This window comes from Aspergillus piperis (genome assembly GCF_003184755.1).
Source record: "Aspergillus piperis CBS 112811 unplaced genomic scaffold BO85scaffold_1, whole genome shotgun sequence".
Classification (NCBI taxonomy): Eukaryota; Fungi; Ascomycota; class Eurotiomycetes; order Eurotiales; family Aspergillaceae; genus Aspergillus; species Aspergillus piperis.
Window position 1 is genome coordinate 1,341,287 of NW_020291591.1, and position 25,886 is coordinate 1,367,172.

A 25,886-nucleotide genomic window follows, 5' to 3' on the forward strand; every position below is an offset into this window, starting at 1 on the left:
CTGGTCCACTGCCACCGCTCCCTACCACCACCTTTTACACCTGCCAACCAGACAACTATTATCTTGAGATCTAGGTGGATCGAATACGTACATTCAACCCTCTGTCTTGAAAATAGAAGCTATCAATTTGCTCCGTTAAGATCTCGGTGGTTGCTCGTGTTTTCCACCTACATCCCATGGGAGTCACTGGCCGCCACGTGAGGCCGCGATTGGCTGACCTCCCTTTATTTGTCTCTCATCCTCAGCAACAACGAAAGAGACCGACTCCGACATCTTAGGAAATATTCTTATTATTTGTTCATTGTCATCTTGAATAACGACTATCCTTATTACTTGTACTCATTGACTTGGTACTCTACAACCCTCTCTAGACCATGGTACACACCCGATCGCTTGCTGTCGCGGCGTCCGCGTTCCTGCTCGGCGATCCGAGACTGGCCGCCGGAGGATCCACGGAGCTCCAAAGCGTATTGAAGAACACGCATGGCAGCAATGATTATGGCTATCCCACGGATTTTACTAGGGGTATAATGCCTGTGAGTACTCCCTTGGATGGTGGGGTATCAGCTTGAAAAATGATGCTGTTCCTACTTCAATCATGATATTTCTTTCATATAATTTGAGTTGAAGCTTATTGCTCCATTATCAGATCCCAGTTCACTCGCATAAGTAAGTTCATTGCCTAATAGTAGTTTTACAAGTCCCATATCGTGACCCTTGGCTAATCTCCATGACAGTGACTATTGGAGAGATATACCTTTCTACACTGGTAGGCACGGCACTGTTAGCATAGCCAATGAGCATAGCTAACCGATCACTTCTACCAAAGGCCTATCCAAAGGATGCATTTCTACAGAAGCCGACGTATGGCTATATAACGACACCCTCTATGTCAGTCTACACGTATATCCCCTGCTCATGAACCGAGTCTAACAGAGCAATACAGGTTGGTCACGACGAATCCTCCCTGACGAAAGACCGGACCCTTGAATCCCTCTACATTAACCCAATCCTGGATGTGCTTAAACTCCAGAATCCCAGTAGCCCATTCGTAACAACCCCAACCAACAAGTAAGTCACCTATAACACCTTTCACTCCATCCAGAAGCAGGCAATTAACAGCACCAACAGCGGCGTCTTCGACACCTCCACTTCCCAAACACTCTACTTCTTCATCGACCTCAAAACCTCCGGCCCGGAGACCCTCAATGCCGTGATCTCCGCTCTCCAACCTCTCCGCGACCAGGGCTACCTCACCACTCTTAAGGACAACAGCACTATCACCACGGGCCCCGTCACCGTCATTGGCACCGGCAACACCCCGCTCGACATGGTCGGGCCCGTCGCAGACCGGGACTACTTCTACGATGCGCCACTCGAGGCACTAGCTGAACCTGAGTACGCCGATATCACGGATCTCATTTCGCCCATAGCATCGACAAATTTCGCGGCTGCCGTGGGACCCGTCAAGGGTGAGAAGCTCAGCGATAAACAGATCAAGGCACTGAGGGAGCAGATTCAGACTGCGGAGGAGAGGGGCATTGGTGCTAGGTATTGGGGCACGCCGTATTATCCGATCCGGACTAGAAATTTTGTCTGGAGGACGTTGTTGGAGGAGGGGGTTGGGTTGTTGAATGCGGATGATTTGGATGCTGTGGTGGAGTATTTTTGAGTGGATTTGTTGCTTGGTATAGTTACTGTGTAGTTAGGGTTGGGTTGTCGGCTTAGACTGAAGATGATGTTATCACATATTGGGCAGATACTACTATTAACAGAAAGGAAGGTACAGATAAGGGCTACGACCGTGACTATCATTCTTATTGCTAGGGAATAGCAAAGCTTCCTGTTCAAGCGACGGTCAATGCTTTTACATGAATTAGATTGCTAGCATAGTACTACTTTGTTCATAGTTGGGGATCTTGACTCTGACTTGCATGACGAGTAGGGCACAGATGGGGGCAGTGTGTCGTTCTGCAGAGTGTGACTTTGAGGCCATTGCTTCCTATGGTGACAATCGTTAACCCGACACTTTAGTACAGTGGATGGTGTTAAGTATATACCGAATGTATCTCATTCCCCTCGTATTTTATCGGTGGTAGATAATGTTTCCCCCAAAGTCTGTATAGATATAGTGGTTCTTGTGCGGATCCTTGGTAGAGGCAGTATGTTAATTCGGAACAGCGCAGTAGTGAATTACACTTGATCGAACAACGACTGACTTTTTCACTGACTTTGATAGAATAAAAACATTTAGTACTTCTTATCATGTTATAAAGCTATCCAATTGATCGATTTAAATAAGTATAAGCAGCACATTGCAGACGCGGGGATTGCAAAGAGAGGCCGTCAGATTACCGGCACGTGATCGCCCGTGAAATGGAACGCGTCTGAGGGGGGGGGGGGGGGGGGGGGGAAGGAACAAGAAGGAAAGAAAGAAAGAAAAAGGCACTTGGAGAACGCCACAGGCGCTCGCTGGACAAATCCACTGGCCTTCATCTGCGGAAGCCACCATCCGCGATGTCTCAGGTTGATGTAGAATTGGGCGAGCTGCTGGCCGAAGGGCTGCCGGTCCCCGTCCAGCTCACCATTCGCCATGTCTCCTCGACTCCCTCCCCTTCAACCGCGCTCTTCGCCGCGCCTCCCGGGGAGACGCCGGAACCGACCTTTTGCGAAAACCACTTTCTGTCGGCCTCGGTCAATTTAGAGGAGAAAGATGGCGCGGAGGTGATTGTCTTTGGCATGGAGGTGCTGGTGTACAGCACTGCGCACCTGACCACCATCTTCGTTTCCAAGGCCGACTCCACCGGCTACCTTCATCTCCTGCCCAATGCGCCCAAGGTTTCCATTCTCCGGCGCATCTCTCACACCTTTCTCTCCTTTTTGGTCAAAACTCATCAGAGACCGGGTGTCAGACTGCTAGTCTCGCTATTTGCCCGGGCGCAAAACCAGTATCTCTTCCCCGGCAGCATTGACAACCCCCAGAAACATGTCCTAGATGACCGCGGCCTGATCAAATGGTGGTGTCGCGTCGTCGACCCCATCTTGCGCGAGTATGAGCCGGAGTCCGGTTCGCAGGATAAAGGGGCCCAGGACCATCAGACGGAGTCGGCCAAAAGCTCAGCAACCGCGTTCCTGATCGTCCCGGGATGTGATCGGTTCGAAACCAGGGGCTTCTTTCCTCCTTTGGCCAAATCGGACGACAAGGACCGTCCAAGATGGCTCACTAGCTATCCTGTGCACCAATTGTGTGACAATCCCAAGGCACCCCCGCGTTGCTTGGTTCCCCGGTTTCCGGATGACCCCAAAACACGCTTCTTGGAGGACTTGGATGATGAGCTTCCGAAGCAGGAAGCGGAGGGTGCAGTATCCGCAGAAAGTGCCGGTCAGTGGCGAAGCGTCAGGTCTCTGGACCAGTTCTGGGAGATGATGTCGTTCCGACAAGAATGCTCGGCTGGACGACTGGTTGGGTTCTTGTGGCTTGTTATCAATCCTCCGGGACTTGTGAACTCGGTACAGATGACCAGTTCTCGGTCTGTCCTTGGCGACTCCAAGAGCCTGACGGACCATGTGTCCCAGGTGATGTCTGGCGAAAGTGTGACAAGTACAAAGCCGGCGAGTGATGCTGCATCCGCTCCAGAGCATTCTACGACAACAGGCCATGATAAGCAATTGTCATCAGACCCTACGGGTGGATCTACTTCTACTCCAGCAATCCAGCCAGCTGCTATACCATCTGAAGCTAAAACTCAGGCCCCGCAGCCCTCGGATGCAGATGCCTTTCATTGGCCTGAAGCTGGGCGAGGACATGCGGTTCTGAGTGAAGCAGACTACAAAACGGCGATCAACTTCCTGCTCGATCAAGATTTTGATACTGTGGAGGCCTCAATTGCTAGCACAAAGGCATGGGGTGAAAAGGTAGCCTCCCTCGCAGATCAACTCTGGGTCGGACAGCTGGTGGTGGGACGAAACACGAAGGATGAATCTTCCCAGAAACCTGTGGAGGTGAACACGCTCATGACCACCGGACTTGTTCGCAAGCGCAAGAAGCCCGATGCCGAGGTTGAGCAGAACAGCAAAACTGCTGATGAGGATGGTAATGCTGGAGCATCAACCCCGGCTCCTCCGGCATCTTCTGGGTCGGATCCATCGCCGGCTGTCAACGTTCTCCAAGCCAACTTGATCCGGAAGAAGAAGAAGACGTAAACAGACCCTACTCGTGTCGGTTTGGCTAGTTTTCTAATTGTATTCTTTTGGGGTTACCGACGAGCTCATGTAAATTGCATATGCGGAGTCGGAATTGGGTAGGCATTTGGCGATGGATGGATTTGCATTTTGTATAATAGGACAATATTTGGGACTTTCATTTTATATCATATTTACTTATTTACTGACCATATGACCGGTTGAACACTCTTCCGACAGGTTCGATGGACTAGATAATTAAGCGTGGAGCCACGGCATCCAAGCAGGCAGTGAAATATAATGTTTTATAGTAGAACTGTGCCTGAGGCCGCGGAGGAGGCAGTGCGGCTGCATCCGAGCATCCGCCGGTTTCAAACTAAACCAACTAAAGATGAACAGCGCAAAACCTCGCCGGTGAAACCCACCAGCAGCGCCCGAGCCAACCATCCGCTGGATCCGACTGGAACACTAGTGTCCTTCGGCTCGACGGTTCATTGCTTGTCTACCGTCTGTCTGTCGCTGCAGCTTGACGGTTTGCGTGGCCGTCGCTCCCCAGTCGAGGAAAAAAAGCAACGAATACGACTTGTGGCCCCGACCGCATTTCTCTCGTTCTCTCCACTTCGTCTTTCGTCTCACTGCCTGCTGGCTTGTCTGCGTCTTTCCCTAGAATGTCCTCATCGTCCTGTTCTGCCTACTGCCAGATCTCCGCCTCTCGCTGTGTCCGCCTATGTTAGAGCCTCAGTCGCGTTCGCAACCCCCCGATGCTAAACCAGCCATCAACCATGGCGGTTGGCAGTGGGCTGTCGCGGCCGGTTGGGTGGGATTGATTTGGTATACCGTCGTGGTGGCTGTCTGCATGCTGGGTTACTTACAGCTGTAACTCTACCTTTCTGTTTCCTCTCCAACCCATCTCGATCAGGCTTGGCATCTTTACTGACTTCCCACCTGTTATTCCCATCAGATGGCGCTTTTATTTGAGGAAACCCCGGAAATCTTCATCCGCATCGGCTTCGAACGCCCCCCACGTCACCGCGATCCGACCGGTGAAGGGTCTCGAACCCCATCTCTACGAGTGCCTGGCTTCGACTTTTCGACAGGACTACCCTCGCGATAAGCTGACTGTTTGCTTCTGCGTGTCCTCCCGCAGTGATCCTGCCTATCCTATCCTCCAGAAACTGGTGTCGGACTTTTCGCAGTTTGATGTACGACTTTACGTCGAAGACGATGACCCGTTACTCCAGCCGGGCCACGTCCCCGCCTACGACTTGGGGCCCAACCCCAAGATTCGGAACATGAGTCGTGCCTACCGTGAAGCCGAAGGGGATATTGTCTGGATTATCGACTGCAACGCGTGGGTAGGCAGGGGGGTCTGTGGACGCATGGTGGACAAGCTATGCGGGACTGGTGCCGACTCGACGAAGAGATACAAGTTCGTGCACCACTTGCCAGTTGCAGTGGACATGACGGGAACCGCTGGTCTTAGGGAGGAGCAGGAAGCGCTGTTGGAGGCTCACACCAACCGGAATGACAGTCGCGACAGCAGCGAGACCGCCATGGTCATGGACCACGGGGCTGGTATGCTGGCGACCGGTGGTGGCCGCTTGGAAGAACTGTTCCTGTCGTCCTCGCATGCGAAGATGTACACTGCCATCAACACCGTCTTGATCGCGCCATGCATCGTGGGCAAGTCGAACATGTTTCGCCGCTCGCATCTCGACTACCTCACTGCGCCGTCTCCGGCAGATCCTCACCGGCGCAACGCGGGCATCGACTACTTCTCCGACAACATTTGTGAAGACCACCTGATCGGAGACCTGCTTTGGAGAAAACAGGTCCGCGGGGAGAAAGAGCAAGGAGAGCGCTGGGGCAAACACGCCCTGGTGTTCGGAGATCTGGCTTTCCAGCCCGTCGCCAACATGAGCGTGCAGGCGTACGTGGCTCGCCGAGTGCGATGGCTACGCGTGCGCAAGTTCACCGTGGTCCTCGCGACGCTGGTCGAGCCAGGCACTGAGTCAATTCTATGCTCTTGCTACGGAGCATGGGGTGTCACGACAGCTCTGGCACAATACCTCGGAGAACAAGGGTATGCCATTGCAGAGGCACTATCCACCTGGACTGCATTCTGGGGCTTCTTCTGCCTGAGCATAGTGACGTGGATTCTCATCGACTGGACCGTGTACATCATGCTGCACAGCGGCAAGACGGTGGAACTGGACGAAGACACGCCGTCGTTCGCGCGGCCGCCCCGAGGCGTAACGCGGCGGCCCTTCCGGGCGTGGTTCACGGCCTGGCTGGGCCGGGAGATGCTGGCGTTTCCGATCTGGCTGTGGGCAGTGTATGGCGGCGTGACGGTGATCTGGCGGGATCGACAGTTCCGCGTGGGTTTGGATATGAAAGTGCGGGAGATTGGAGGAGATTCTCTCGCAATGAAGGGGACATCATCTTCACGATCCAGCTCGTCGTCATCTAAAGCCCGGCGAGACTAACCTCATACCACTTACTGTATACAATATTTGTAAACTAGAAGAAAGACCAGACCACGAAAGACCAAGAGCGCAATGAACTTTTTATGTATGATGCAAGTCTATACTATACCAACGAAACCTCCTCCACCTATTCATCATCATTATATATCGTAAACAGAAATTAATTCGTCGTATCCATCTTCTCCCCCTCCTCCTTCTCATCCTTATCCTTACTAGCAGCCTTCTCCAACGACTCCGCCGCCTTCTCCGAACTCAACAACCACTCGACAACCTGTCTCCCCCTCGTCATCTCCCCAGCATCCTGTTTCTGCTCTCCACCCTCGCCACCAATCTCCACCTCAACCTCCTCATCCTCGTCATCCGCTCCATCCTCCTGAGTCTTCCAATCCGCCCGCTCCGCCAAAAACACCGCATCCAGCCCCGCATCATTCTTCACCCCGACATCCGCACCCGCCTCTACCAGCGCCTTCACACACTCCAGATGCGTGTTCAGCGCCGCCCAGTGCAAAGGCGTGTTTCCTGAGTAGTTCCGGTGGTTGAGCACTTTGGTGATTTCTGGTCGGCTGGGGAGGGTGGTTAGGGTGGTGAGGAGGTAGGTTAGGATTTCTATACACATTCAACATTAGTATATGGGTTTGTGTGTGTCGCAGACACAATTATATCCCGGGGAAGAAGGAGGGAAGGGGATGGATGGATGGACGTACCTAGGTTCCCATTCGCAGCAGGATAATGCAGCAGACTCGACCCACTTCCACCTTCTTCTTGGGGAGCCGTGTCGATTGCTGCGGCGATGATGTGTGCCGGGGTCGTGGAGGTCTGGGTTGCTAGGGTGGTTAGGTCCGTTTGAAGGTCTTGGAGCTCGCCGGCGCGCGCGGAGTAGATTAGGTCGTCGATTGTGTCGGGGGTTAGGGTGACCATTTTGGATGGGTTTTGTTGGTGTTGATGTCGATGTGGTTTGGGGGGTTTGGAATTGCGGTAGGGGGTATCTTGTGTTTTAGTGTCTGGTTTGTGTTAGCTTTGGGTCCATGTGGGAGTTTGGAGTTTGTGGTGTTGAAGTGGGATGCATGGATGGAGGGGTATTTGATAACAGTTGATATCCTCCAGCTACTCTCCCTGGTTGTATATGGGAGAGACGGCAAACAGATCGGCTTGAACGAGTCTCAACCTGTGAAGGAAGCGCTTCTGGCTGCTCCAATTCTGCATAGTGTCTTGTGAAGTAGACAGCGCTGATCTCTTCTTCTCCATCTTCTGCTGCAAAAAAAAGTATTGCCCCTCATCACATGAAATGCCCCTCCATCAAGTTTGAAACAGGCTCAAGAAAAGAAAACGAACTGCTAACGCAGAGAACAAAAAGGAACGGTCAGTCTTACCTTCAGCGATATGCGTGAATCGTCAAGCGTCTCTGCTGCTGTCTTTTCGTGGTCGAGACAATACTTAATGTCTGCGGAGAACTTTGATGATGCCCGGTCAGGTGACCAGGTGGATCTCACCCATCTTTATCCATCTTTATCCATCTCTTATCGCAAAAAAACTACAAAGTATACAGTGGAAGCAATTACTAGGTTAGCTGGTGTAAAATGCAATATACTATACATTCCGCTCTATCATGCACCCATAACTACATCAACGCCATGCATCCTCAATAAGCATACAACAAACAGAAATAGGTATCTCAAGTAGAAAAGCAAAGTAAGAAAGTGCGCTCGCTCAATCGAGCAGCACCAGCACCAGCACCAGCACCAGCTTCAATCCCTCAACCACGCCCGTCTCTTTTCCTCCTTTTTCTCCCTCCTCTTCTCCTTGAACATTTTCAGCTCCTTCTTAGTTAACTTCTTCGCACTCCGTTCCGCCCGCAGACTCCGCCCATCATGACTATTCGCCGCCGCATCCACATCAAAGAATGCATACATCTGTCGGTGCGACTTATTCTCATCATTGTGGTACTCTGTATTCTGCGACGCCGCCTGCCACCGCCCCGTAAACCGGTTGAACGCGCCCACCGCCTCATATGCCTGTTCCGGGTCCAGCGCCCCTTTCCCCACAGCGACCTGATTGGGCTGCTCGTACTGCTGCGCATAAGGCGCCGTAGGATCGTAATCACCATGAATGGCGGGATTATAGCCACCTACCACAGCGGTGGTCGCAGCAGCAGAGGAGGAGGGACCGGCGGCGGCGTCTGCATCCTCCGCGACGGTGTTGTCATCCGCCTTAGCTGTCGCGTCCGGTACCCGCGGGTTCTCCCATTGCGAGATACCCGTGAAGCGATTGTAGAAGTAATAGGCTTGGGCGGTGGGGTCCCAGACGGGTTCCCATCCGTCGTCTTTATTATCATTATCCCCTGGGGGTACTTCGTTGGGGAGCGGCGGGGGAACCTCGTCCGGTAACGGGGGTGCGGCTTCTGATTCTGTTGCTGCTGCTGCTGCTGCTGCCTCCTCTGGTTCTTCTCCTGGTTCCTTGTCGCTGTTTTGTTCTGTTTCTTCTCTTTCCTTGGCTTCAGGGCCGGGTGTTGTTGTCTCCTCCGCGGTCGGGGTCTTCTCCTCGTGCTGCTGCGATTCTCGGGTCTCCGGGACCTGGGGCGGAGATCCCGCCGCGGATGGGCTGTCGTCGGTCGAAGGATTCGCGGACATCTCTCCTGCGATTAGCTAATTCCCTCTTGCTAGCTGAGCGGTGTTTGCGGGTTTGGATTGCAGAAGCGCAGAGGTCAACGGTCCTCTGGGTGCTTGCGGTTCTTTCACTGCTTCATTCGATGGGTTTATGATGTGAACCCGGAAGGTTGGATTTGCCGGTATGACTAAGCTGGGTTGCTGAAGGTAGTTAGTCTAACCTGTTTGGGTTAGATGTCTCTATAAGGTCATGTGATACTCGGTATGTGATTGGATGGGGCGGAGGTAGATTCACTTGGTTGAAGAAGTAGTGTGATTGATTGTCGCTGTCTATATGTAGAGGTCTTGTAGTATTTGCAATGATCTGTTGAGTAGAGATACAGGATGTAGCTATGAGAAACAAGATACTAAAACCAGTAGTGCTCCATGTGCGCTTTACTAGGGCTTACTTCATGTCAATTTACCGGGTATTGCCAGTGATATATATTTCTAGTTCGCATTATGCCGAGTTCATATCACTACTAGTAGTAGTACTACTTCAATAATCTCAAAATAGTAAGTACCTAGTGCTAGCGTTCAATAGCATTGACTAGTGACTACAGAGCCATTGAATAGGCAATAACCGAATAGCTGAACTGATAGGACGCAATGTTGTACCACTTCACAGGTGTATCCCAGTTAGACCATCGACATAAAGTAGCAACTACCTGCAATGATTTGAATATACCAATCTTATATAAGCCCGGAGTAATGCAATGTAGAAATGACAGTGTTACAGTCACCTATGCAGAAATGTCAAGTACAGCCTACACCTATCATTATCATTATTGGGGAGATACTAGTTGTTGAGCTACATAGACCGCTTCTTGATATCTGCTATTGTAAGATATTCACAAACCCGAATAGTAACTGCACTCACTACTTGAAATGTAATTTCAGTTCTTATCAGATATGCCACAATGAACTCCAAACTAACTATTCTCTATGGAAATGTGTCGCAACGAGGCTAAGTAACACCTAATCACCACCACTACGATGAAAATATAACTTATTATCCACCAAACTACACCACTTGAAGTCACCTGTATACCTCAGGCACAGCAAGCTATAACCCGAAAACCCCCGACCAGCAAGTGCCGATCACATCCTATACCGGATCAGAGCAGGGAGGTGGCCGGGTAGAGATCGAATCAAGGGATACACACGGACTACTGTAATTATGCGAAAGGCAAGGCATTTTCTTCCAAGAACGGGAGCTAGATATCCTTGGGAGATTTAGCTTTACTACAAGGTTAACTTCCCTAACAATAGGCTTTATTAAAGAGAATGAATATGAATGTTGAGTTTAACCCGGTCAAGGCCGAGATCTCCAAATATCTTGTTGGAATGGGTTCTATTTGGTTTATGTGGGGGGGGGGCTGGTATCTTGTGCATGCGAGATGCAATGCATGATGGCGTGGCTTTGAGGCGATCTTGCAGGGAACCATGGCACGAGGTTATTACTTAGATGGATGTATGTAGCATGTACGATCGAAAAGTATGAATGCGTTAGAGAATGGTTTAGGGTGAGGCGATGCTGCATTAAGGTACCTCTCGTGCGGTGGAGAGTAGAGCATGTAGTTTTATAATTATAAATCCAGAGTTCGGTTGCCCTGGTAGACTTGGTGTTTAGGGTCCACGTAGTATTGCCGTATCAGGATGTTTGTATGCTGGTGTTGGTGTTGTTATTTGCTTCAGGTTAGGGCATGGTGGAGGTCGGTCTACATGCTTATATGAGTTCATATTGTACGAACTATAGATAACTGAGAGATGGACTCATGCTATTGACTACACATAGATACTAATAAAGGAAGTCAGTGAATTGGAAGCTAGTATTGATGGTAACAGTATGATCGACTTACCCTGATATATACTACTAGGTACTACCACAAGTAGTGGAGAGCATGATATAGTATATATATATTACCTCAAGTAGGAATGCCCCAATAGTGCTACTAGCACTAGTCAATGTGTGTAGTGACCGCTTACTTGCAACTATCTACGGTCTTTAATCAGGCAAAGATTACAGGATTTCTTTTGCATTGAACAGGTGGCTATCTAATCACAGTAATGAAGCTAGTGACCTTGTAGATACAACCCGATGCTCTAGATGCTCATATTTCATGTTACACAAACACCAAATGCGAGATGCAGCTTCACGTGGAACAAATTGGCGAGCCGGTCCAGGCAGCAAGGCCGCCACGTGCCCCGGGAAAGAGGCATCATCCGAGCTTCCTCCTGCAACTTCCCCAGCAACCTCTCAACCGCAATGATCTACGCACCAAACAACACACAATACCCCCGAAGGTAGTGCCTCGAACGTCGCATACCTACGTTTCCGATGCATGTTGACCCGGGATGGCTTCCCGACTATAGTGCAACAATGCTCCTCACCGTAGGATGGATGCCGTCCTCGTCACCTGTTTCAGACCCATCGACTAACCATACCAGCTTCAAGGGCTTCCTAATAGCTAACAAGGAACTAGGAACCTATAGTAGGCACTTCCAAGGGACTAGACCCAGCTGCTCAGATTACAGAGGAGGCAAGATGCCTAGAAACAAAATTGGAATTCGGAGATTAACAGGGATTCATTGGACACCCCTTGCTGGCTCTGAGTCCTGGGGAGGAAACTTCCGTTGCCACTTACAATCCGTAGTTGGGGTGGCTTGAGAGAAAGATCTTCTGTCAGGAATCCCTTGCAGAGGAGCACATACCATTGCATATGCTCTGTGAGCTTACGAGTGTTCTTGCAGTCACTTGCATACCGCACGAGCTGTGAGGTGGGACAACATTGCACAGGCCTAGTCATAGCACGGTGGCTAGGTGTGCCAATTAAGATGAAGCTATATGGGAAGAAGCGAGATTGGGCACTTTGTGGCGCATCAAAGAGTAAATCTTGGACGAGGGATACCTAGTATGGCTGTGGAATCAACTCCCAGCCATACAAACATGAGCTTGAATCGCCGAAAAGGCTAGCTGCCCGAGGCGCATACATGAGGATCTGCAGGGAAAGCGAGGAGGAATGAGACCTTGGCTGGCCTGCAATGCACCCCAGTCATGCTATCTCACGGTATGCGGAAACAGCATTGATGCCGGGCATGCACGACTTGGACCAGGGGGTCGATCCATGCCAACTGCTTAGGGAGTCCGACTCTGTTGAGCTACGATGACAGCTATTGGGGCATAGGAGGTCAGGAACGAGAAGGGATGTCCTTGCATCTCGCATTCCACAAGGGGAAGCAGGTCGAGTGTGTGTATGTGCGGATGGATGGCTTCCGCAGGCACAACACTCATCTTACAGCGTCTTGGCTAGGAGCTCGAGGCCTCCACCGAAATCTATATAAGGGTGTTCAAAGTCGCCCGGAAATCGATTCTCTTCATCAGCATCAATCACATTCGTTGATTAGCCTTCTTTCTCTCTCTTACAGTCCAGTCTTTCCAGACAAGCGCTCTTTTACAAGCAACTCCGAGTTTCAACTCTCGTTCAATTCCAAACCCACCGTCACAATGAAGTTCTCCATCACTGCTGCTGTTCTTGCTTTCGCTGCCACCGTCGTCGCCATGCCCGGTGGTTCTCCTTCCTCCGTGGATGACAACGGCCCTGGCAACGCCAACGGTGCTGGCAACAAGGGCAACAGCGACGTTCGCTTCCCCGTCCCCGGCGACATGACTGTCAAGCAGGCCGAAGACAAGTGCGGTGACCAGGCTCAGCTGTCCTGCTGCAACAAGGCCACCTACGCTGGTGACAGCACCAACGTTGACAGCGGTCTCCTCGCTGGTACCCTGTCCAACCTCATTGGTACTGGATCCGGCTCCGAGGGTCTTGGTCTCTTCCAGGAGTGCTCCAAGCTCCCTATCCAGAGTAAGTCTTTCACAACAATAACATCAATCACCAAAGCTAATGATCATAGTCCCCATCATCGGGATCGCCGTCCAGGACATCATCAGCAAGCAGTGCCAGCAGAACATTGCTTGCTGCCAGTCGTCTCCCGCTACCACCGTGAGTATTTCCAAATACCATCTACATCATCACAGGCTAACTGGAATAGGACGACGACCTCATCGGCCTTGGTCTTCCCTGCATTGCCCTCGGCTCCCTCGTTTAAGCTGCTTTTGGGCGAGCTTATGCTTGGGCTTGGCTACGCTTCTCAACGGAATCGTTTGTGGTTGGACCTTGGATTTAGTACTTGGCCTTCGGGCCCGAGAAACATCATGGTCTGACCGTGTGCGAGAAACTTGGTGGCGTGTGGCACCTCGGAGAAAGACTGTTCTGTTTGTTTGTACTGCATTTCGTGCATTTGCCGGTGCTTTTGGGCGCTGGTCTCGTTGCATAGAAACTTAATTGCATTAGACTCTGTCTATATTCTTTCCAGTGCTTCCACAGTAACCAGTAACCTTGTAGAACATTTACCACCAACAATAGTAGAACTTAGTAACAATTATCTGCTAATTCCTTAATCCGACCTGACCACAACAGTCGAATTACTTAGTTCACAAAAGCAATACCTTCACAAACGAACTGTAGACATCCTGCGATATTCCATAAACTTATGCCAGCCAAAATGCGAAGCATAATCTTCCCTTGGCATATAGTGTCCAAATTATAGTAAACCGGCAACCAACAGATATATACCGGTTACATAATACCGGCGCGGAGTAATCTCAATAACACTGGCCTCCTCCAGCCACAAATATGAGTCTCATCCTGCTGCCCGCTTGAGTGCTATTCAGCTATGTTCAACACGTATGATACCCCCTGAGTAGGTGGTGGGTGGAATGCTTCATCTATCTCTTTGCAACTATCAACTCACAACTCACTCACCCTGTCTTAGACAGCCACATAATACTTAGATTGATTATTTCTCTACTTGCTTGTCTCTTTCTCCTCCCTCAAGTGGAGATAGAACATGGCGAGAGGTACAGAACCTCGTGTCATACATGAATAGGTGTTTACTTTCACCAGAACCTAATACTGTCTCTATTTACTAACTAAAATTATAAATGTGTTTCTTCAATAACATTATCATTATGCTCTGCATAGGTTAGTTATGTAGTGGGTTTGTATGTAAGCGTATGTATGATCCATCCCATCCATCCATCCATCCAATACCACGGTTCAGCATATCTTACACCATTATCACCGTTATCATAAATCCCTCCTCGTATCGTATCATCCTGAGAAGAGACAAAGAAAGGAAGTAAAAGAAGAAAGAAAGTAACCAGGCCGGTCAGGCTAGTAGTGATACACACATCCACTCCCATCGGATCCTCCTACCTCAGCTGCAGACAGCGTAGATAGTGGCATCCCACGGGATAGAACCATCTACTCCTCAAATAAGATAGAGAAAAAGAAAGAAACAAGAAGACAAGAAAAGAGAAGGTTAGAGAGAAAAACAAAGAAAATACAGAAGAAAAGAAAGAATCCCAATCAAAAGAAACAGTCAACCCTAGCCAAATCAGTCACAATCACCGCATCAAAAACAGACCTTAAAACACCCACGAAACCCTCCGATATGGACCATACACACCAACAAAATACAAGCCTTGAACCGGTACACCTAACTCCGTCGCTACTGAAAAAGAGTCTGGCTGTTGCGGTTAGTATTGTTGCTGTGCTTCTCCTCCGAATCACCGTCGTGAATACCGGCCCATTTGCACGGCAGGAGAGGGAAGACAGCGGTGCCCATTCGGCGTTGCTTCTTGGTAGGACTTGAGCTGAGGCTTCCCAAGCTAGTTCCTGGAGCAGGTGGCGCGGATGACGAGAGCTGGGCTGGGTCGGGGAGGGGTCTGCTGTTGGGTTTGAGGACGGGGGATTTGGGAGGAGGGGTGGGCGGGCGGATGGACGTGGAGGAGATGGATGAGACGTAGGAATGGTGTGGTGACTCGTTCGTAGGAGATGCTGCGCGAAGAGGGGATTTGGGAGGAATGGCGAATTTGAGGTTAGATAGTTTGGGGGCTGCGGCGACAGCTGCGGCGGTGGATTGGAGAAGGTTGAAAAGCTCGTTCATCGATTTGCGCTGGCTGAGACGCCAGGTTGAGGTGCGCTTGGTAGGCTTGGTGGTGGCAGTCTCCAAGTCGTGCTCTTCCTCTGTCTTTACTTTCTCGTCTGTCACACCAGCGTGGTTTATGTCCGCATCCTGCTTGTCCTCTTCTTCAACATCCTCGGGAATGTCCTCAATGATACGGCTCTTGATCTCTGGCAATTTGGCTGCTGCGCTGGGAGGCACGTCCATGCTGGCAGGACGAGGCTTTTTGTCTGGGCTGCGGGGAATGCGGCGGCTAGACAGCTCAAGATCAATGTCGTCTTTGCTTTTAGGCGACAGATGGGCTTTTGGAGGGAGAAGTTCTTCAGTCTGAGGCCCGACCTTCATGTCAATGACTCGAGAGGTCTTTTCAGAGCTGGAATCGACGTCAGTGTCATCGTCTGAGAGCGTGCCGGTCTGCTTCGCAGCGGTATCATCTTGGACGCCTCGTGGCTGCTTCTCATCCGGGTCGTCCAGCGTTGAGCATTCTGAGTCCGCAGGATTGACGAGACGGATGGACGGTGTCATCTGTGGGGTCTTGGTGACAGCATCTTGAGGTTGGTCTGGCAGAGCTGATAATTCCGTTGTTTCGTGGTGGTGCTTCTCGTGCTCATAGGCCGGGAAGGGCTCAGTAGGCTGCGCAAGTTCTGAGATACCTGCACATGTCCAAGAGGCATGGTAATCCTGCCGTCGCTGACGGCGGAGCTTCCGTGCCTGCAAGCAGGGTAGGAAAATGGAAGATAGGCACTTCATCTTGCGTGAACGCTGCATGAGGGATGAGTTGAGGATTGAGTTTGTCATGATGCTTGTGTTGTCAATTTATAGCGGCGTGAGCCGTGGTGATGTTGTTCTCGTCGTCGGGGCGATAGTAACAGTTGCTCCCGGCGATTGATGCGGGGGATTTTATTGAATCTTTGAGATTAAGGACGCGGGGGTCTGCCACTGGCACTGCAGTTCACGGTAGGTTCGTGGATCGTGATGGTTCAGGGCACATCAAGTGAGTTTGGCCGTGCGTGATGCTGATGATCGCACCTAATCTCCCACGGGATAGAGGATGTGAAGTGTAGATTGAACCTAGATTAGACTCTGTCCGCCAGCAAACTTCAGTAGGCACTTCGAGTCAACAAGCAAATAGTCCATCTCTGCAAGGAGTGACCAAAGGGAAGATTAGGACGCAAGGACGGCCATCCACATCTTCGTTCCTCTCGCACTTTGGAAGCCTCTGTGAGCATCCTCTGCTCGGCAATGGTCTGCAAACTCTGGTATAGAAGCTCGTATTGCTACAGTCTATTTCCATGCAAGCCATATGCGGATCCCAATATCTGAAGCCTCAGTGGCGGTAAGGACCAGTATTGGCGAAGTCAGGTTGCAGTGGGAGATGCATCCATTGTGACGCCAGCATATCCGGTGGGAGTCATTATGACCATGTGTAACCGCCACGAGAGTATTCTCGTTTGGACCAAGAAATGATCTGGTCATCGTGCAGCTCCGCATGTGTTCTTTCCCCAGAAGTACTTGTGTTTCCCTCGTTCATCCCTTGGTGGTGGAAATCTCCGCAAGGGATGGCTATTTATGCATTTGACGGGTCGCTACAGTCGTTGCCTTTACACAATCACTTCTATTCCTTGCTTAGTCTGTAATTAAATCACAAGTGTACGCTCCAATCATGTTACCGGGTATCGACTCCATCCACATCCTCTACAGCTTGCTGGGGATGGTTGCCGTGTGCAACGACCTGGAGCGGTCCAGCGCCTCGACGGCTTCCTTCTCAATCCGCTGAAGAAGCTCAGCGCAAGTCGGAATATCGTGGATCAGACCAATAACTTGACCGGCAGTCCAGACCTGTTTTCGTTAGCAAGTAGCCAGACCAATCGGAAGAGGAGTAACATACTCCATAGTCAATATCGCCATTCAAGAAAACCTCTCTGCCACGTTTGCCACTGACGAAGGGCGCGATGTCGCTGAACTCGCCCGACTTGCTTTCCTGCTCCACCTTCAGAGCCTCCTTGGCCACCTTGTTTCCATACAGGCGAGTGGTGTTCTTCCACCGTCTCATGACCAGAGCCGTCTGTGTCTCATCCGACTTGACAATTGCCTGCTTGACGTTGTTGTGAATGGGTGCTTCAATGGTGCACATGAACCGAGTACCCATGTTGATACCCTCGGCTCCGAGAGCCAGAGCAGCAGCCAGCCCCTGACCATCAGCAAATCCACCAGATGCAATAAACGGAGTCTTCAGCTCCTGTCGCGCGCGACTAAGGAGAATGAAGTTGGTGATGTCGGTTTCGCCGACGTGGCCAGCGCATTCGAATCCGTCGATGGACAGGAAGTCGACTCCCAGCTTCACCGCAGACTTGGCATGACGGATGGTCGTGCATTTGTGAAGAATGGTGGTATTGGCCTTCTTGAGTTTTTCAATCACTGGGCCTGGGTTATTTCCCGCTGTCTCGACAATCTTAATGCCTTCGTCGATCACCACCTGGGCATAGGCACCGTAGTCTGGGGGAACGAGAGCGGGGAGGAGGGTAATGTTGACGGCGAAGGGCTTCTTGGTCATGGTCTTGCACTTTCGGATCTCTTTGCGAAGGTCTTCTGGGGTTGGTTGAGTAAGGGCCGTGAGCTGAGCTGTTAGCATTCTGAATCCTCTGTTTCCCAGGCTTATCTCAAGACTATACGTACAATACCCAGTCCACCAGCGTTACTGACGGCAGCAGCAAGCTCTGCATAACCCACCCATTGCATACCTCCCTGTACGACCGGGACTGCACATTATCAGCAGGCTGTTAAGACCAATGTATAAGCCCTCCTACCTGAGATGCCCAGGGCTCTTGTCAGAGCAGTGTTGAAAGGCATGGTGTCGGTGCCTTGAATCTAGGGGTCGGGGCGGTAACTTTCTCGGCAGTTGACCAATAGAGGCGAACTGAGAAGACAAGAAGATTTGAATGAAACAGGCTCAGATGTATGATCTTATGCGTCTTTAATTCTACTTAAAGACGACAGACAGTAGTTGGAGACCAAATATGGGGAAGGCTAGGTAAACCCCCGTAAATAGTAATCAACGGTTTGCCGCGGCCGCTGCTGTGGGGAAGCCAGAGTTGCCGAGGTTCAAGCCAGAGGGTATCTGCGTCTGGACAATCTAGGAAGGGGAAGTGTTTGATGGCAGCACAGCAAAGAAAAAAGATTGAATCACCAACTGCTGGATATGTTGATTATCTCTTCAGTCTTCATGTAAGGTGTAAGGAAAGTTGTACTCCTTTGCTAGGTACCGGTGACTTCTTTGTCGCCTCCATTGCTGACCGGCTACATGCATGTGATGACGGGGAGATTCACAAGTCACACATTAGCTGAGAGGCGAGGGTGTGGCAGGAGACAATCTGAACTTCATTCTAAGATACCTCGCACACTGAAGCATAGCTTAAGCATGGCTTGGTAGAACAATTTGGGCCGATCTCTAGAGTAAATCGGAGCATTAGTCGTCTGTAAGAGAGTCAATTTCAATACTGCCGCCCGTTATCTTGATGCTCATCAAACTGGCCAATCAGAAGCAGGGAACTAACCCCAAATCAATAGCACGTGTCACTAGCCCTATGCCCTACCCGTGTGCCAAGATAGGTCTAGCGCAGAGGATGTTCTGCATGGAAGAGGAAAGTGACGCCGCATTGAAAGCTTCAAGTCGAATGCTGCAGCTTTGCTTTTGCGCGGGGAATTGGCTCGCGTCGCTCATTTCATAGCCCGAAACAGCAGATTGCATACACAACCATGCCGTCGCCATTCCTTACCCCCGGCTCCCATTCGCGCCTTGATCAGCTCGCCCTCCTTCACCTCCGTCGCGACCAGGCCATTCCGACTGTCCTCCGCCTTCAAGATGACCAAGACGCTGGCTACAAAGAGGGCAAGGTCGAGACCACGCGATTCGGCTCCTTCCCCCACACCACTCTCGTTGACCAACCATGGGGAGCGCAAATCGGCGCCTCCAAAGTCGACACGGGATCGCGACGAGGCCGCGGACCCCAGAAGAAGAACCAAAAGCTCAAGCGGAAAGTAGACGAGATCGACTCGGCCACTCCTGTCGAGGGCGATAACACATCGTCTCCCAAGGCTGCTGTCGCTGCGTCCAGTGGTTTCCTCCACCTGGTTTACCCCACTCCCGAACTATGGACGACATCTCTTCCCCATCGCACTCAGGTCGTCTACACCCCGGACTACAGCTACATCCTCCACCGTCTGCGCGCTCGCCCCGGAAGCACCGTCATCGAAGCAGGAGCAGGCAGTGGATCTTTCACGCACGCGGCTGTTCGAGCGGCCTTCAACGGATACCCCACCGATGACTCGCCCGCGACGAAGAAGAGAAGACTCGGCAAGGTCTGCAGTTTCGAGTACCATGAGCAGCGCGCAGAGAAAGTGCGCCAGGAGCTACACGAACACGGTTTGGATGGACTAGTCGAAGTGACGCATCGCGATGTCTACAAGGACGGTTTCCTGCTCGGCGATCCCAAGACCGGCAAGTCTCCCAAGGCCAATGCAATCTTCCTGGACCTGCCTGCTCCCTGGCTTGCTCTGAAGCATCTGGTCCGCCACCCTGCCGACGGCGGAGAATCGCCGCTCGACCCCGACTCCCCGGTGTACCTCTGCACATTCTCGCCCTGCCTAGAGCAAGTCCAACGAACCATCAGCACCCTCCGTCAGCTCTCCTGGCTCTCCATATCCATGGTGGAGGTAAACCACCACCGCATCGAAGTGAAGCGGGAAAAGACTGGTCTGGAGTACGAGCGCGTCCGCGGCGCAGTAGTCTTCCCGAAGGACGTCGACGAGGCAGTCACCAAGATGCGCCAAGTCGAAGAACATTCCCGGAAATATCGTGAGATGATGCACCAGCTAGACGACGAGGAGAACGGCACGCCTGCGGCCAAGCCCGAGATCAAGAAAGAGCAAGAAGCTAAGACCGAAGAAGAGGAAACCTCCGCCCAACAACCCACCTCGACTATTCCACCTTACAAGCAAGGCCGCTTGGTCCACCGCTCCGAGCAGGACCTGAAAACGCACACATCCTACTTGGTATTCGCTGTTCTTCCACGTGACTGGACCGAAGAAGACGAGCAGAAATGTCGCGAGAAATGGCCTTCGCATCAAGTCGACTTGACTCAGCCGGAGAAGCCTAAGGGGAGAAAACAGCTCAAGAGGGAGCGGAAGGAGCGGGAAGAGGAGGAGCAGAAGAAGCAACAGCAACAACCACAAGGGGAATTGACAGCACCCGTAGCACAAGAGCAATCAGCTGCCCCTGTGCAGGCTGAGTAGAGCTTATTACGTTATTTTGTAATTTGAGTTAGATTAGATAAAAGTATTACTTAGCGTGTTCAGGATAAATACTACATCACTTTGTACTCCACTTCTTACCTTCTCTACTATTTGCATGCAATAGAGATATAAACATGAAGTTCGACAGTCCAATAGTACTGGGGGTGCTCAATTGTCTCGTGTCGATGGGAGGCCGGAACATGACAGGACTTAACTAGTACGAATTTATTCGGCCAATAGGTCAACATATACGTAGTATCCAAGATAGAAGGGTATGCGTCGATTGATTTTCTTTTCATTGGCAGTAACTGTCAGGTAGGCAGAAATGGTAGGTAGGTAGGTAGGTAGGTATAAGTCTATATATGTACAAAAATAGTATGTGCGCAAGAAGATCGAAGATATGACGAATGCACGTGCAAAAGCATAGATGATGACCTCATAAGCAGAATGGGTTGTGGAATGAATAAAGCCACGCGGGGATGCATGCATGGGTCAGAAAGTCGCAAAGATGAAGATTTGAATAGAATGGCGAGTTAGGGTGGCGTAGCAAAACGACGTGGCATGATAATCGAGAAAGGAGTCGAAGGAAAAGAGTAGGGATGGATCATGGAAGTCTCTAAAGGTTGTTTTCCTTCTTGAACTTGTCCCATGCATCGTTTAGAGCGCCGAATACGGCACCGGCGATCATGCGTTGCTCGGTGGTGGCGTTTGTGGGGATCTGGTTGATGATGGGTTAGACAGTCAAGCCTCTTACATATCTTGGTGATGGAGGGCAATAATGCATACCTTGTCCGGGTGTACCTTGGAAATTCCCTTCATGTACTGAATCTTCACCTTGTTGGGGATGATCAGTTCGGACATGTTGACCTTCTTCCACCCGGCTTCCGGCCAGAGGACGGTATCCAAGCTGCCCAACAGGGCTCGCAGGTTGTCTTGTTTCCCATTCTTCCACGCTGCCAATCGTGCATCTACACTTTCGGAGAGCGCGAACTTCTCTTCATCTGCACGCTCTGCTGCTTGGTTGGCCTCCCGCAGGCGGTTGACCGCCTCGAAAGAAGTGCCAGATGACGAGCCCTGAATATCACCTAGAGCAGAGGCCTTCTTCGGAGCGGGGGCAGGAGGACGTCTTGCAGGGGCTGCTGGTTTCGGGGCGGGTTTGTTGATACCGGCCGCTTTCTCGCATCGGTTGCGGCCCTGGATACTGGTGCTGCCCCCATGGCCATTCTCCACGGCCAACTTCCACGCCTGAGCGGCGTCCGCCCATCGCTCCAATTGCTCCAGGGCTTCGGCCTTACGCATCAATGCCTTGCCGAAGAAATCCTTCATTGGCTTAGTGGGCTCTCCATTGAGGAGGTCGATGCTCTCGCCTTCTCCCTTCAAAGGACCGATGACCTCCAGCATAGTGTCCGCATCGCTGATTGCCGCCTTGGGATCGCCAGTTTTCAGCGCAGTCATGGCGCGATTGCTGCGAATAATGATCGTGATAGGGTGCTTGTTTGGCAGCGGTGTGAGTGCCGCTGTAAAAGCCTCGTGTGCAGCGGCGTAGTCGCCCCTCTTATAGGCCTCGGCTGCTAGTTCACGCTGCCGATGCAAAGAGGAGAGGACGTCTTGAGCGACTGGCGGAACAGCACGGGGCGGAGCCTTGGGCCTTGAAGGTAAAGCGGTGGATGGTGTTGGTCTCCTTGGTGGTTGTGCTGGTGCAGGTGAGGGCTTCGGCCGCTGGACAGGCGCTGGCGCAGAACTCTCAAACAAGTCGACATTAGGTTCCGCGGCAGGCAATGGGGCAACGGGGCGTTTTCTTCGCGCAGGACTGACATATGCTTGCGCTGACTGTTCCTCCAAAGCTGTTTTCGTTAACCGGGATCTAGGGTCTCTAGTCTCCGCTCTTGGCTGCTGTTGCATAAAGGCGGGTTGTTGCATACGCCGCTCGCTAGCTGGAGACGGCTGGTGTCTAGCACCATTGCTGCTTGGACGAGATGAAGGCCCGTCGGCGGACCGCATAGCATTGCGAGACGGACGAGGAGGACCGCCTGACTCTAACAGGAGCGCCTCGTCTGTCATTAATTCAGGTCGGGCTTGGGGCTGACTAGCAACGTGAGAACGATCACGGGACGGGGGCTCTTCATGCGAAGCGGCATCTCTCAACCAGCGAGGTTGGTTTGAATCGTGATCAGCATTGAGCTCCTGTACCACTTGCTGCATTTTCTTGCTGCCAGTCTTCCACAGAGAGTTCGCTGTCTTGAGCAGGTTGTTTCCGAATGTCGCCGCAAGCTGTGACGGATCCTTCTCTGCCGGCGAAGAGGTTCGATTATTGCTGCGTGACCGCTCCTGCTGCATCCATGAAGGTACGTCACGCCCAGACCTTTCACTGCGATCGCGACTTCTGCTCGGTTGCCCGGTGAACCGTTCATCCGGAGTTGGTCGATTTTTCGACTTTTGGCGTGATTCTTCATGCGCTTGGGTGAGAAGTAAGCTAACAGCAGCCTGGACATCAGTGCCGGATTGTGTCATTCGTAGAGCCTGACTGGATTTGTCTGCAGGGAAGCCCATATCAACAAGCTCTGCAATTGCCCGATCCACTCCATTAGACGGCCTAGGGGGCGGCGAGTTGTTTTCTCTTTCAACGGGGGTAGGTGATTTCGCAGCAGGAGGCTCTGGTCGGGGGATTTCAGATACAGGCTTGCCCAGCAAGCCAAGAAAGTCATCGTCATCATCAGCCTGCGCGGGCCGTGGAGGTTGTGCGGGCTTGGACTTCAGCTGGTTAAGGCCGAAGGGGTCATCGTCATCAGGAAAAGACATCGGGTCGGTTTGCTGCGGCAGACCTTCATTGCTTGGTGTTGCCTGCACCGAGCTTAATTGTTGCGGCGAAGGACTGGGGCTAGGCACCGGAAAGTTCGTCGATGCGTCTACTGGCGCAGACGCATTGAAGGCGGCCAGGAGGTCGTCCTCGTCGGTCGATGTGACACTCTGCTGAGCAGGAGTACCAGAAGTGGGAAACCCGTTATTACTCCTGCCCTTTTCTAAGCTATCCCAGAAATGAGTGTTTTGCCCTCCATATTGCGATTCGAAACGCGATCTGTTCTCCGCCTCCTTTCTAGCTCTCTCCTGCTCTAGCTTCTTCTGCTGCTCGAGTAATGTAAGATTCTTGTTGGCATTGGATGAGTTGAAGGAGACAAGGTTTGCAAAGCTGTCCTTGTCCGGCGTTGCGGACTTTGAAGGAGCATTGGATGGGCCAGAGGAGCCAGAGAGGGGCGTGGAACGGCCAGAAGTATCACTCTGCCTAAATGTCGGGAATAATAGGCCTGTGTTCATCGGCGGGGGTTTGCGAGTATCATTCGATGAGCTGGAGGTCCAGCTCAGACCGTTTAGGTCGTCCATTGTGATTATAGTGGTGTAAAATGTATTAGTGGGGTATGGTCTGGAGGGATCGTATTAGGATTGAAGCCGTATGCGGAGGATGTGAGGATGCCATGATCTAGATTAGCTCACCATCAACGGTCACCGGGCAGCGGAGTGAGTGGATCCAGTCGGGGGATTGAGGATTGAATTCACAGAAGATGCGGCTTAATTGCAGTATGAGGAGATGCCCTTCAAAGGATCATTCTGCCAACTAGCAAAAGTCAAAGGGGGATTGATGAGCCCGCCAACTGTTGTTTCATCAGTCGGCACTACTTGTTCCCCTAAAGATGGAAGGCCGCGACCGTCGCGGTGGCTGAGGACTGCTGATGGGGCATAAGATGTGGCGGTGCATTTCAACACGTGAGAGGCTGAGGGGAGTAAGGCACGTGCACCAAGCCCCCTGTAGCTGAGTCATCCTTTCGGACGACAAAATGACTGGAACCTGTCCTTTTGGCCTTGCCTGGCAGCCTAACAAAACTTAGTACAACGTAGATAGTATCTGGGTCGGGCTCAGTTATCCACCGCACAGTGGACCCAAATCTAGACTGTTAACCTGATGTGATTACTATCATCCCAGCCCTCGGCGGCCGAATGGATGGACGATGCGCATCTCCAAGCTGGCCTGTGAGCACTAGACTAGTACTTTTGAAGATTGGATGGCACACCAGTCCTTGAAGACAAGGCACTACGGATGTCTCACAGTGCTATTGTAGCCAAGCAATGTGGTGTGGTCTTAATGCTCAAGGCAGATGAATTACAGTGGGTAAATTCGACGATTTAGCTTTCAAGCTCGAGTCTCTTGCTAGCTAGTCATTACTTTTGCCTCTGCCTCCTCGCTTCTCTTGACGCCCCGTCTACAGGCTGTAGATCGGCTGGCTCCTGTGGGCACCAATGTCAGTCAGCTTTGCACACGGATCCATACTGGATACGCGGCAATTCTCTATGGGGATGTGGACACGATGGCCAGTGATTACTGCGTAGCGACCACTAACCGCACAGGAAGTTTTTAGGCTTCCGAGGTTTGTCCATGGTAGTGACTGGACCGGGCGCTCTGGGAGAATGGGGCCCGGTGGCTCTTCGGAGGGTGGCTGCCAACGACGAAATTGAAAGGCGAGACTTCTCAGTGCTAAGCGAGCGGTACGGAGAATCGAGGCTCAAGAATGGTAGCTAGATGCGAGTAAGGAAACTCCGAAGGATGATGGGCCTGACAATCTGAAGAGCAGTTTCATGATAATTAGTTGCTACTTCCAGGGAATGGTGTAAACAGACCAAGGTCATCCTAGGCCCCGCACCGGAAAACAGGTCCTTGACAGAGCCTTTATCTTTGTAAAAAAGAAAAACTTTCGCGGGTGATATCGAAAGGGTTCCTACAGTAGTGGGATCAGGGCAGCCACGGTGTTCACCAATTGGCGAAACAATTAGTTACTTTACGGCAACCAGCCATGTCAGCACTCAACAAGCGTCTAGGAATCGCCGACGGGATGAAATCCATTTCCCACTACCAATCGTTGTGGATGACAGCGGGGGCCTGACAGGGATGCGCGATAGCGTTAAGGGAGCATCGGGAATTATTCCAATACCGACTAAGCGGGGTGGTCAGGACGGAACAGGCGATCATCATGTCTGACAGGAAGGAAAGACAGGTGGTCTTATTGTCTGAATTAGAGTCAGCCATCACTCGGGTATAGTAGTGGTCTCGCACAACATGACCTTGAGGCACATAATCCCCTCTGGTAATATGTTCCAGGAATCTCTGGGAAGACTAATCGACGACCATAACGAATGTTGCAAGTAGTGATACTAACCAACAGCTGTTGTTCATTGAGAGCAACGCACTCATGTAAACGCAAGAGGGGCC

General features: G+C 51.5%; 12 protein-coding genes across 12 annotated transcripts; 5 read left to right on the forward strand and 7 right to left on the reverse strand.

Annotated features, from left to right (window-relative positions):
- Window positions 1-258: 258 nt before the first annotated feature.
- BO85DRAFT_410447 (uncharacterized protein) lies at window positions 259-1,999 on the forward strand. Its single transcript, XM_025657482.1, has 6 exons — window positions 259-536; window positions 650-669; window positions 738-769; window positions 830-891; window positions 947-1,071; window positions 1,132-1,999. Exons 1-6 carry the CDS (start codon window positions 375-377, stop codon window positions 1,670-1,672), a joined length of 942 nt encoding a protein of 313 aa, XP_025520898.1. The 5' UTR covers window positions 259-374; the 3' UTR covers window positions 1,673-1,999.
- A 631-nt stretch (window positions 2,000-2,630) lies between these two features.
- Window positions 2,631-4,392, forward strand: BO85DRAFT_444309 (H3 histone acetyltransferase RTT109). Its single transcript, XM_025658986.1, has one exon. It carries the CDS (start codon window positions 2,740-2,742, stop codon window positions 4,201-4,203), a length of 1,464 nt encoding a protein of 487 aa, XP_025520899.1. The 5' UTR covers window positions 2,631-2,739; the 3' UTR covers window positions 4,204-4,392.
- A 377-nt stretch (window positions 4,393-4,769) lies between these two features.
- Window positions 4,770-6,748, forward strand: BO85DRAFT_14256 (putative ceramide glucosyltransferase). The gene is made up of 2 exons (XM_025654082.1): window positions 4,770-5,058; window positions 5,144-6,748. The coding sequence occupies exons 1-2, from the start codon at window positions 4,910-4,912 to the stop codon at window positions 6,666-6,668; spliced, it is 1,674 nt and encodes a 557-aa protein (XP_025520900.1). The 5' UTR covers window positions 4,770-4,909; the 3' UTR covers window positions 6,669-6,748.
- On the reverse strand, window positions 6,728-8,070 carry BO85DRAFT_444311 (ankyrin). The gene is made up of 2 exons (XM_025658987.1): window positions 7,373-8,070; window positions 6,728-7,274 (listed from the first exon to the last, which is right to left on the reverse strand). The coding sequence occupies exons 1-2, from the start codon at window positions 7,584-7,586 to the stop codon at window positions 6,829-6,831; spliced, it is 660 nt and encodes a 219-aa protein (XP_025520901.1). The 5' UTR covers window positions 7,587-8,070; the 3' UTR covers window positions 6,728-6,828.
- A 169-nt stretch (window positions 8,071-8,239) lies between these two features.
- BO85DRAFT_444313 (WW domain-containing protein) lies at window positions 8,240-9,403 on the reverse strand. Its single transcript, XM_025658988.1, has one exon. It carries the CDS (start codon window positions 9,293-9,295, stop codon window positions 8,414-8,416), a length of 882 nt encoding a protein of 293 aa, XP_025520902.1. The 5' UTR covers window positions 9,296-9,403; the 3' UTR covers window positions 8,240-8,413.
- A 3,415-nt stretch (window positions 9,404-12,818) lies between these two features.
- On the forward strand, window positions 12,819-13,417 carry BO85DRAFT_359933 (hydrophobin family protein; the record flags this gene model as incomplete). The annotated part of the gene is made up of 3 exons (XM_025655530.1): window positions 12,819-13,173; window positions 13,223-13,311; window positions 13,361-13,417. 3 exons carry the CDS (start codon window positions 12,819-12,821, stop codon window positions 13,415-13,417), a joined length of 501 nt encoding a protein of 166 aa, XP_025520903.1.
- An 896-nt stretch (window positions 13,418-14,313) lies between these two features.
- Window positions 14,314-14,727, reverse strand: BO85DRAFT_14305 (uncharacterized protein). Its single transcript, XM_025654088.1, has one exon. It carries the CDS (start codon window positions 14,571-14,573, stop codon window positions 14,358-14,360), a length of 216 nt encoding a protein of 71 aa, XP_025520904.1. The 5' UTR covers window positions 14,574-14,727; the 3' UTR covers window positions 14,314-14,357.
- On the reverse strand, window positions 14,701-16,294 carry BO85DRAFT_14362 (uncharacterized protein). Its single transcript, XM_025654092.1, has 2 exons — window positions 14,851-16,294; window positions 14,701-14,797 (listed from the first exon to the last, which is right to left on the reverse strand). Exon 1 carries the CDS (start codon window positions 16,133-16,135, stop codon window positions 14,882-14,884), a length of 1,254 nt encoding a protein of 417 aa, XP_025520905.1. The 5' UTR covers window positions 16,136-16,294; the 3' UTR covers window positions 14,701-14,797; window positions 14,851-14,881.
- A 738-nt stretch (window positions 16,295-17,032) lies between these two features.
- On the reverse strand, window positions 17,033-18,187 carry BO85DRAFT_455039 (NAD(P)H-dependent flavin oxidoreductase; the record flags this gene model as incomplete). Its single annotated transcript, XM_025661362.1, has 4 exons — window positions 17,033-17,176; window positions 17,226-17,954; window positions 18,014-18,096; window positions 18,145-18,187. 4 exons carry the CDS (start codon window positions 18,185-18,187, stop codon window positions 17,033-17,035), a joined length of 999 nt encoding a protein of 332 aa, XP_025520906.1.
- An 832-nt stretch (window positions 18,188-19,019) lies between these two features.
- On the forward strand, window positions 19,020-20,720 carry trm61 (tRNA 1-methyladenosine methyltransferase subunit GCD14). The gene has a single exon (XM_025658989.1). The coding sequence runs from the start codon at window positions 19,094-19,096 to the stop codon at window positions 20,627-20,629; it is 1,536 nt and encodes a 511-aa protein (XP_025520907.1). The 5' UTR covers window positions 19,020-19,093; the 3' UTR covers window positions 20,630-20,720.
- Window positions 20,721-20,810: 90 nt separating this feature from the next.
- On the reverse strand, window positions 20,811-21,249 carry BO85DRAFT_14365 (uncharacterized protein). Its single transcript, XM_025654093.1, has one exon. It carries the CDS (start codon window positions 21,116-21,118, stop codon window positions 20,855-20,857), a length of 264 nt encoding a protein of 87 aa, XP_025520908.1. The 5' UTR covers window positions 21,119-21,249; the 3' UTR covers window positions 20,811-20,854.
- On the reverse strand, window positions 21,040-24,249 carry BO85DRAFT_386829 (UBA/TS-N domain protein). The gene is made up of 3 exons (XM_025656643.1): window positions 24,119-24,249; window positions 21,416-24,047; window positions 21,040-21,347 (listed from the first exon to the last, which is right to left on the reverse strand). The coding sequence occupies exons 2-3, from the start codon at window positions 24,005-24,007 to the stop codon at window positions 21,246-21,248; spliced, it is 2,694 nt and encodes an 897-aa protein (XP_025520909.1). The 5' UTR covers window positions 24,008-24,047; window positions 24,119-24,249; the 3' UTR covers window positions 21,040-21,245.
- Between the last annotated feature and the right edge of the window lie 1,637 nt (window positions 24,250-25,886).

Bases quoted from the DNA above. Each gene is read 5' to 3' on its own strand.
- BO85DRAFT_410447 (XM_025657482.1), top strand. From the start codon at position 375: ATGGTACACACCCGATCGCTTGCTGTCGCGGCGTCCGCGTTCCTGCTC. The intron at 537-649 runs GTGAGTACTCCC...CTCCATTATCAG, and splicing joins TTACTAGGGGTATAATGCCT to ATCCCAGTTCACTCGCATAA. The intron at 892-946 runs GTCAGTCTACAC...AGAGCAATACAG, and splicing joins TATATAACGACACCCTCTAT to GTTGGTCACGACGAATCCTC.
- BO85DRAFT_444309 (XM_025658986.1), top strand. From the start codon at position 2,740: ATGGAGGTGCTGGTGTACAGCACTGCGCACCTGACCACCATCTTCGTT.
- BO85DRAFT_14256 (XM_025654082.1), top strand. From the start codon at position 4,910: ATGTTAGAGCCTCAGTCGCGTTCGCAACCCCCCGATGCTAAACCAGCC. The intron at 5,059-5,143 runs GTAACTCTACCT...TATTCCCATCAG, and splicing joins ATGCTGGGTTACTTACAGCT to ATGGCGCTTTTATTTGAGGA.
- BO85DRAFT_444311 (XM_025658987.1), bottom strand. From the start codon at position 7,586: ATGGTCACCCTAACCCCCGACACAATCGACGACCTAATCTACTCCGCG. The intron at 7,275-7,372 runs GTACGTCCATCC...GAATGTGTATAG, and splicing joins TGCTGCGAATGGGAACCTAG to AAATCCTAACCTACCTCCTC.
- BO85DRAFT_444313 (XM_025658988.1), bottom strand. From the start codon at position 9,295: ATGTCCGCGAATCCTTCGACCGACGACAGCCCATCCGCGGCGGGATCT.
- BO85DRAFT_14305 (XM_025654088.1), bottom strand. From the start codon at position 14,573: ATGGGAGTGGATGTGTGTATCACTACTAGCCTGACCGGCCTGGTTACT.
- BO85DRAFT_14362 (XM_025654092.1), bottom strand. From the start codon at position 16,135: ATGACAAACTCAATCCTCAACTCATCCCTCATGCAGCGTTCACGCAAG.
- trm61 (XM_025658989.1), top strand. From the start codon at position 19,094: ATGCCGTCGCCATTCCTTACCCCCGGCTCCCATTCGCGCCTTGATCAG.
- BO85DRAFT_14365 (XM_025654093.1), bottom strand. From the start codon at position 21,118: ATGCATGCATCCCCGCGTGGCTTTATTCATTCCACAACCCATTCTGCT.
- BO85DRAFT_386829 (XM_025656643.1), bottom strand. From the start codon at position 24,007: ATGGACGACCTAAACGGTCTGAGCTGGACCTCCAGCTCATCGAATGAT. The intron at 21,348-21,415 runs GTATGCATTATT...ATCATCAACCAG, and splicing joins CCAAGGTACACCCGGACAAG to ATCCCCACAAACGCCACCAC.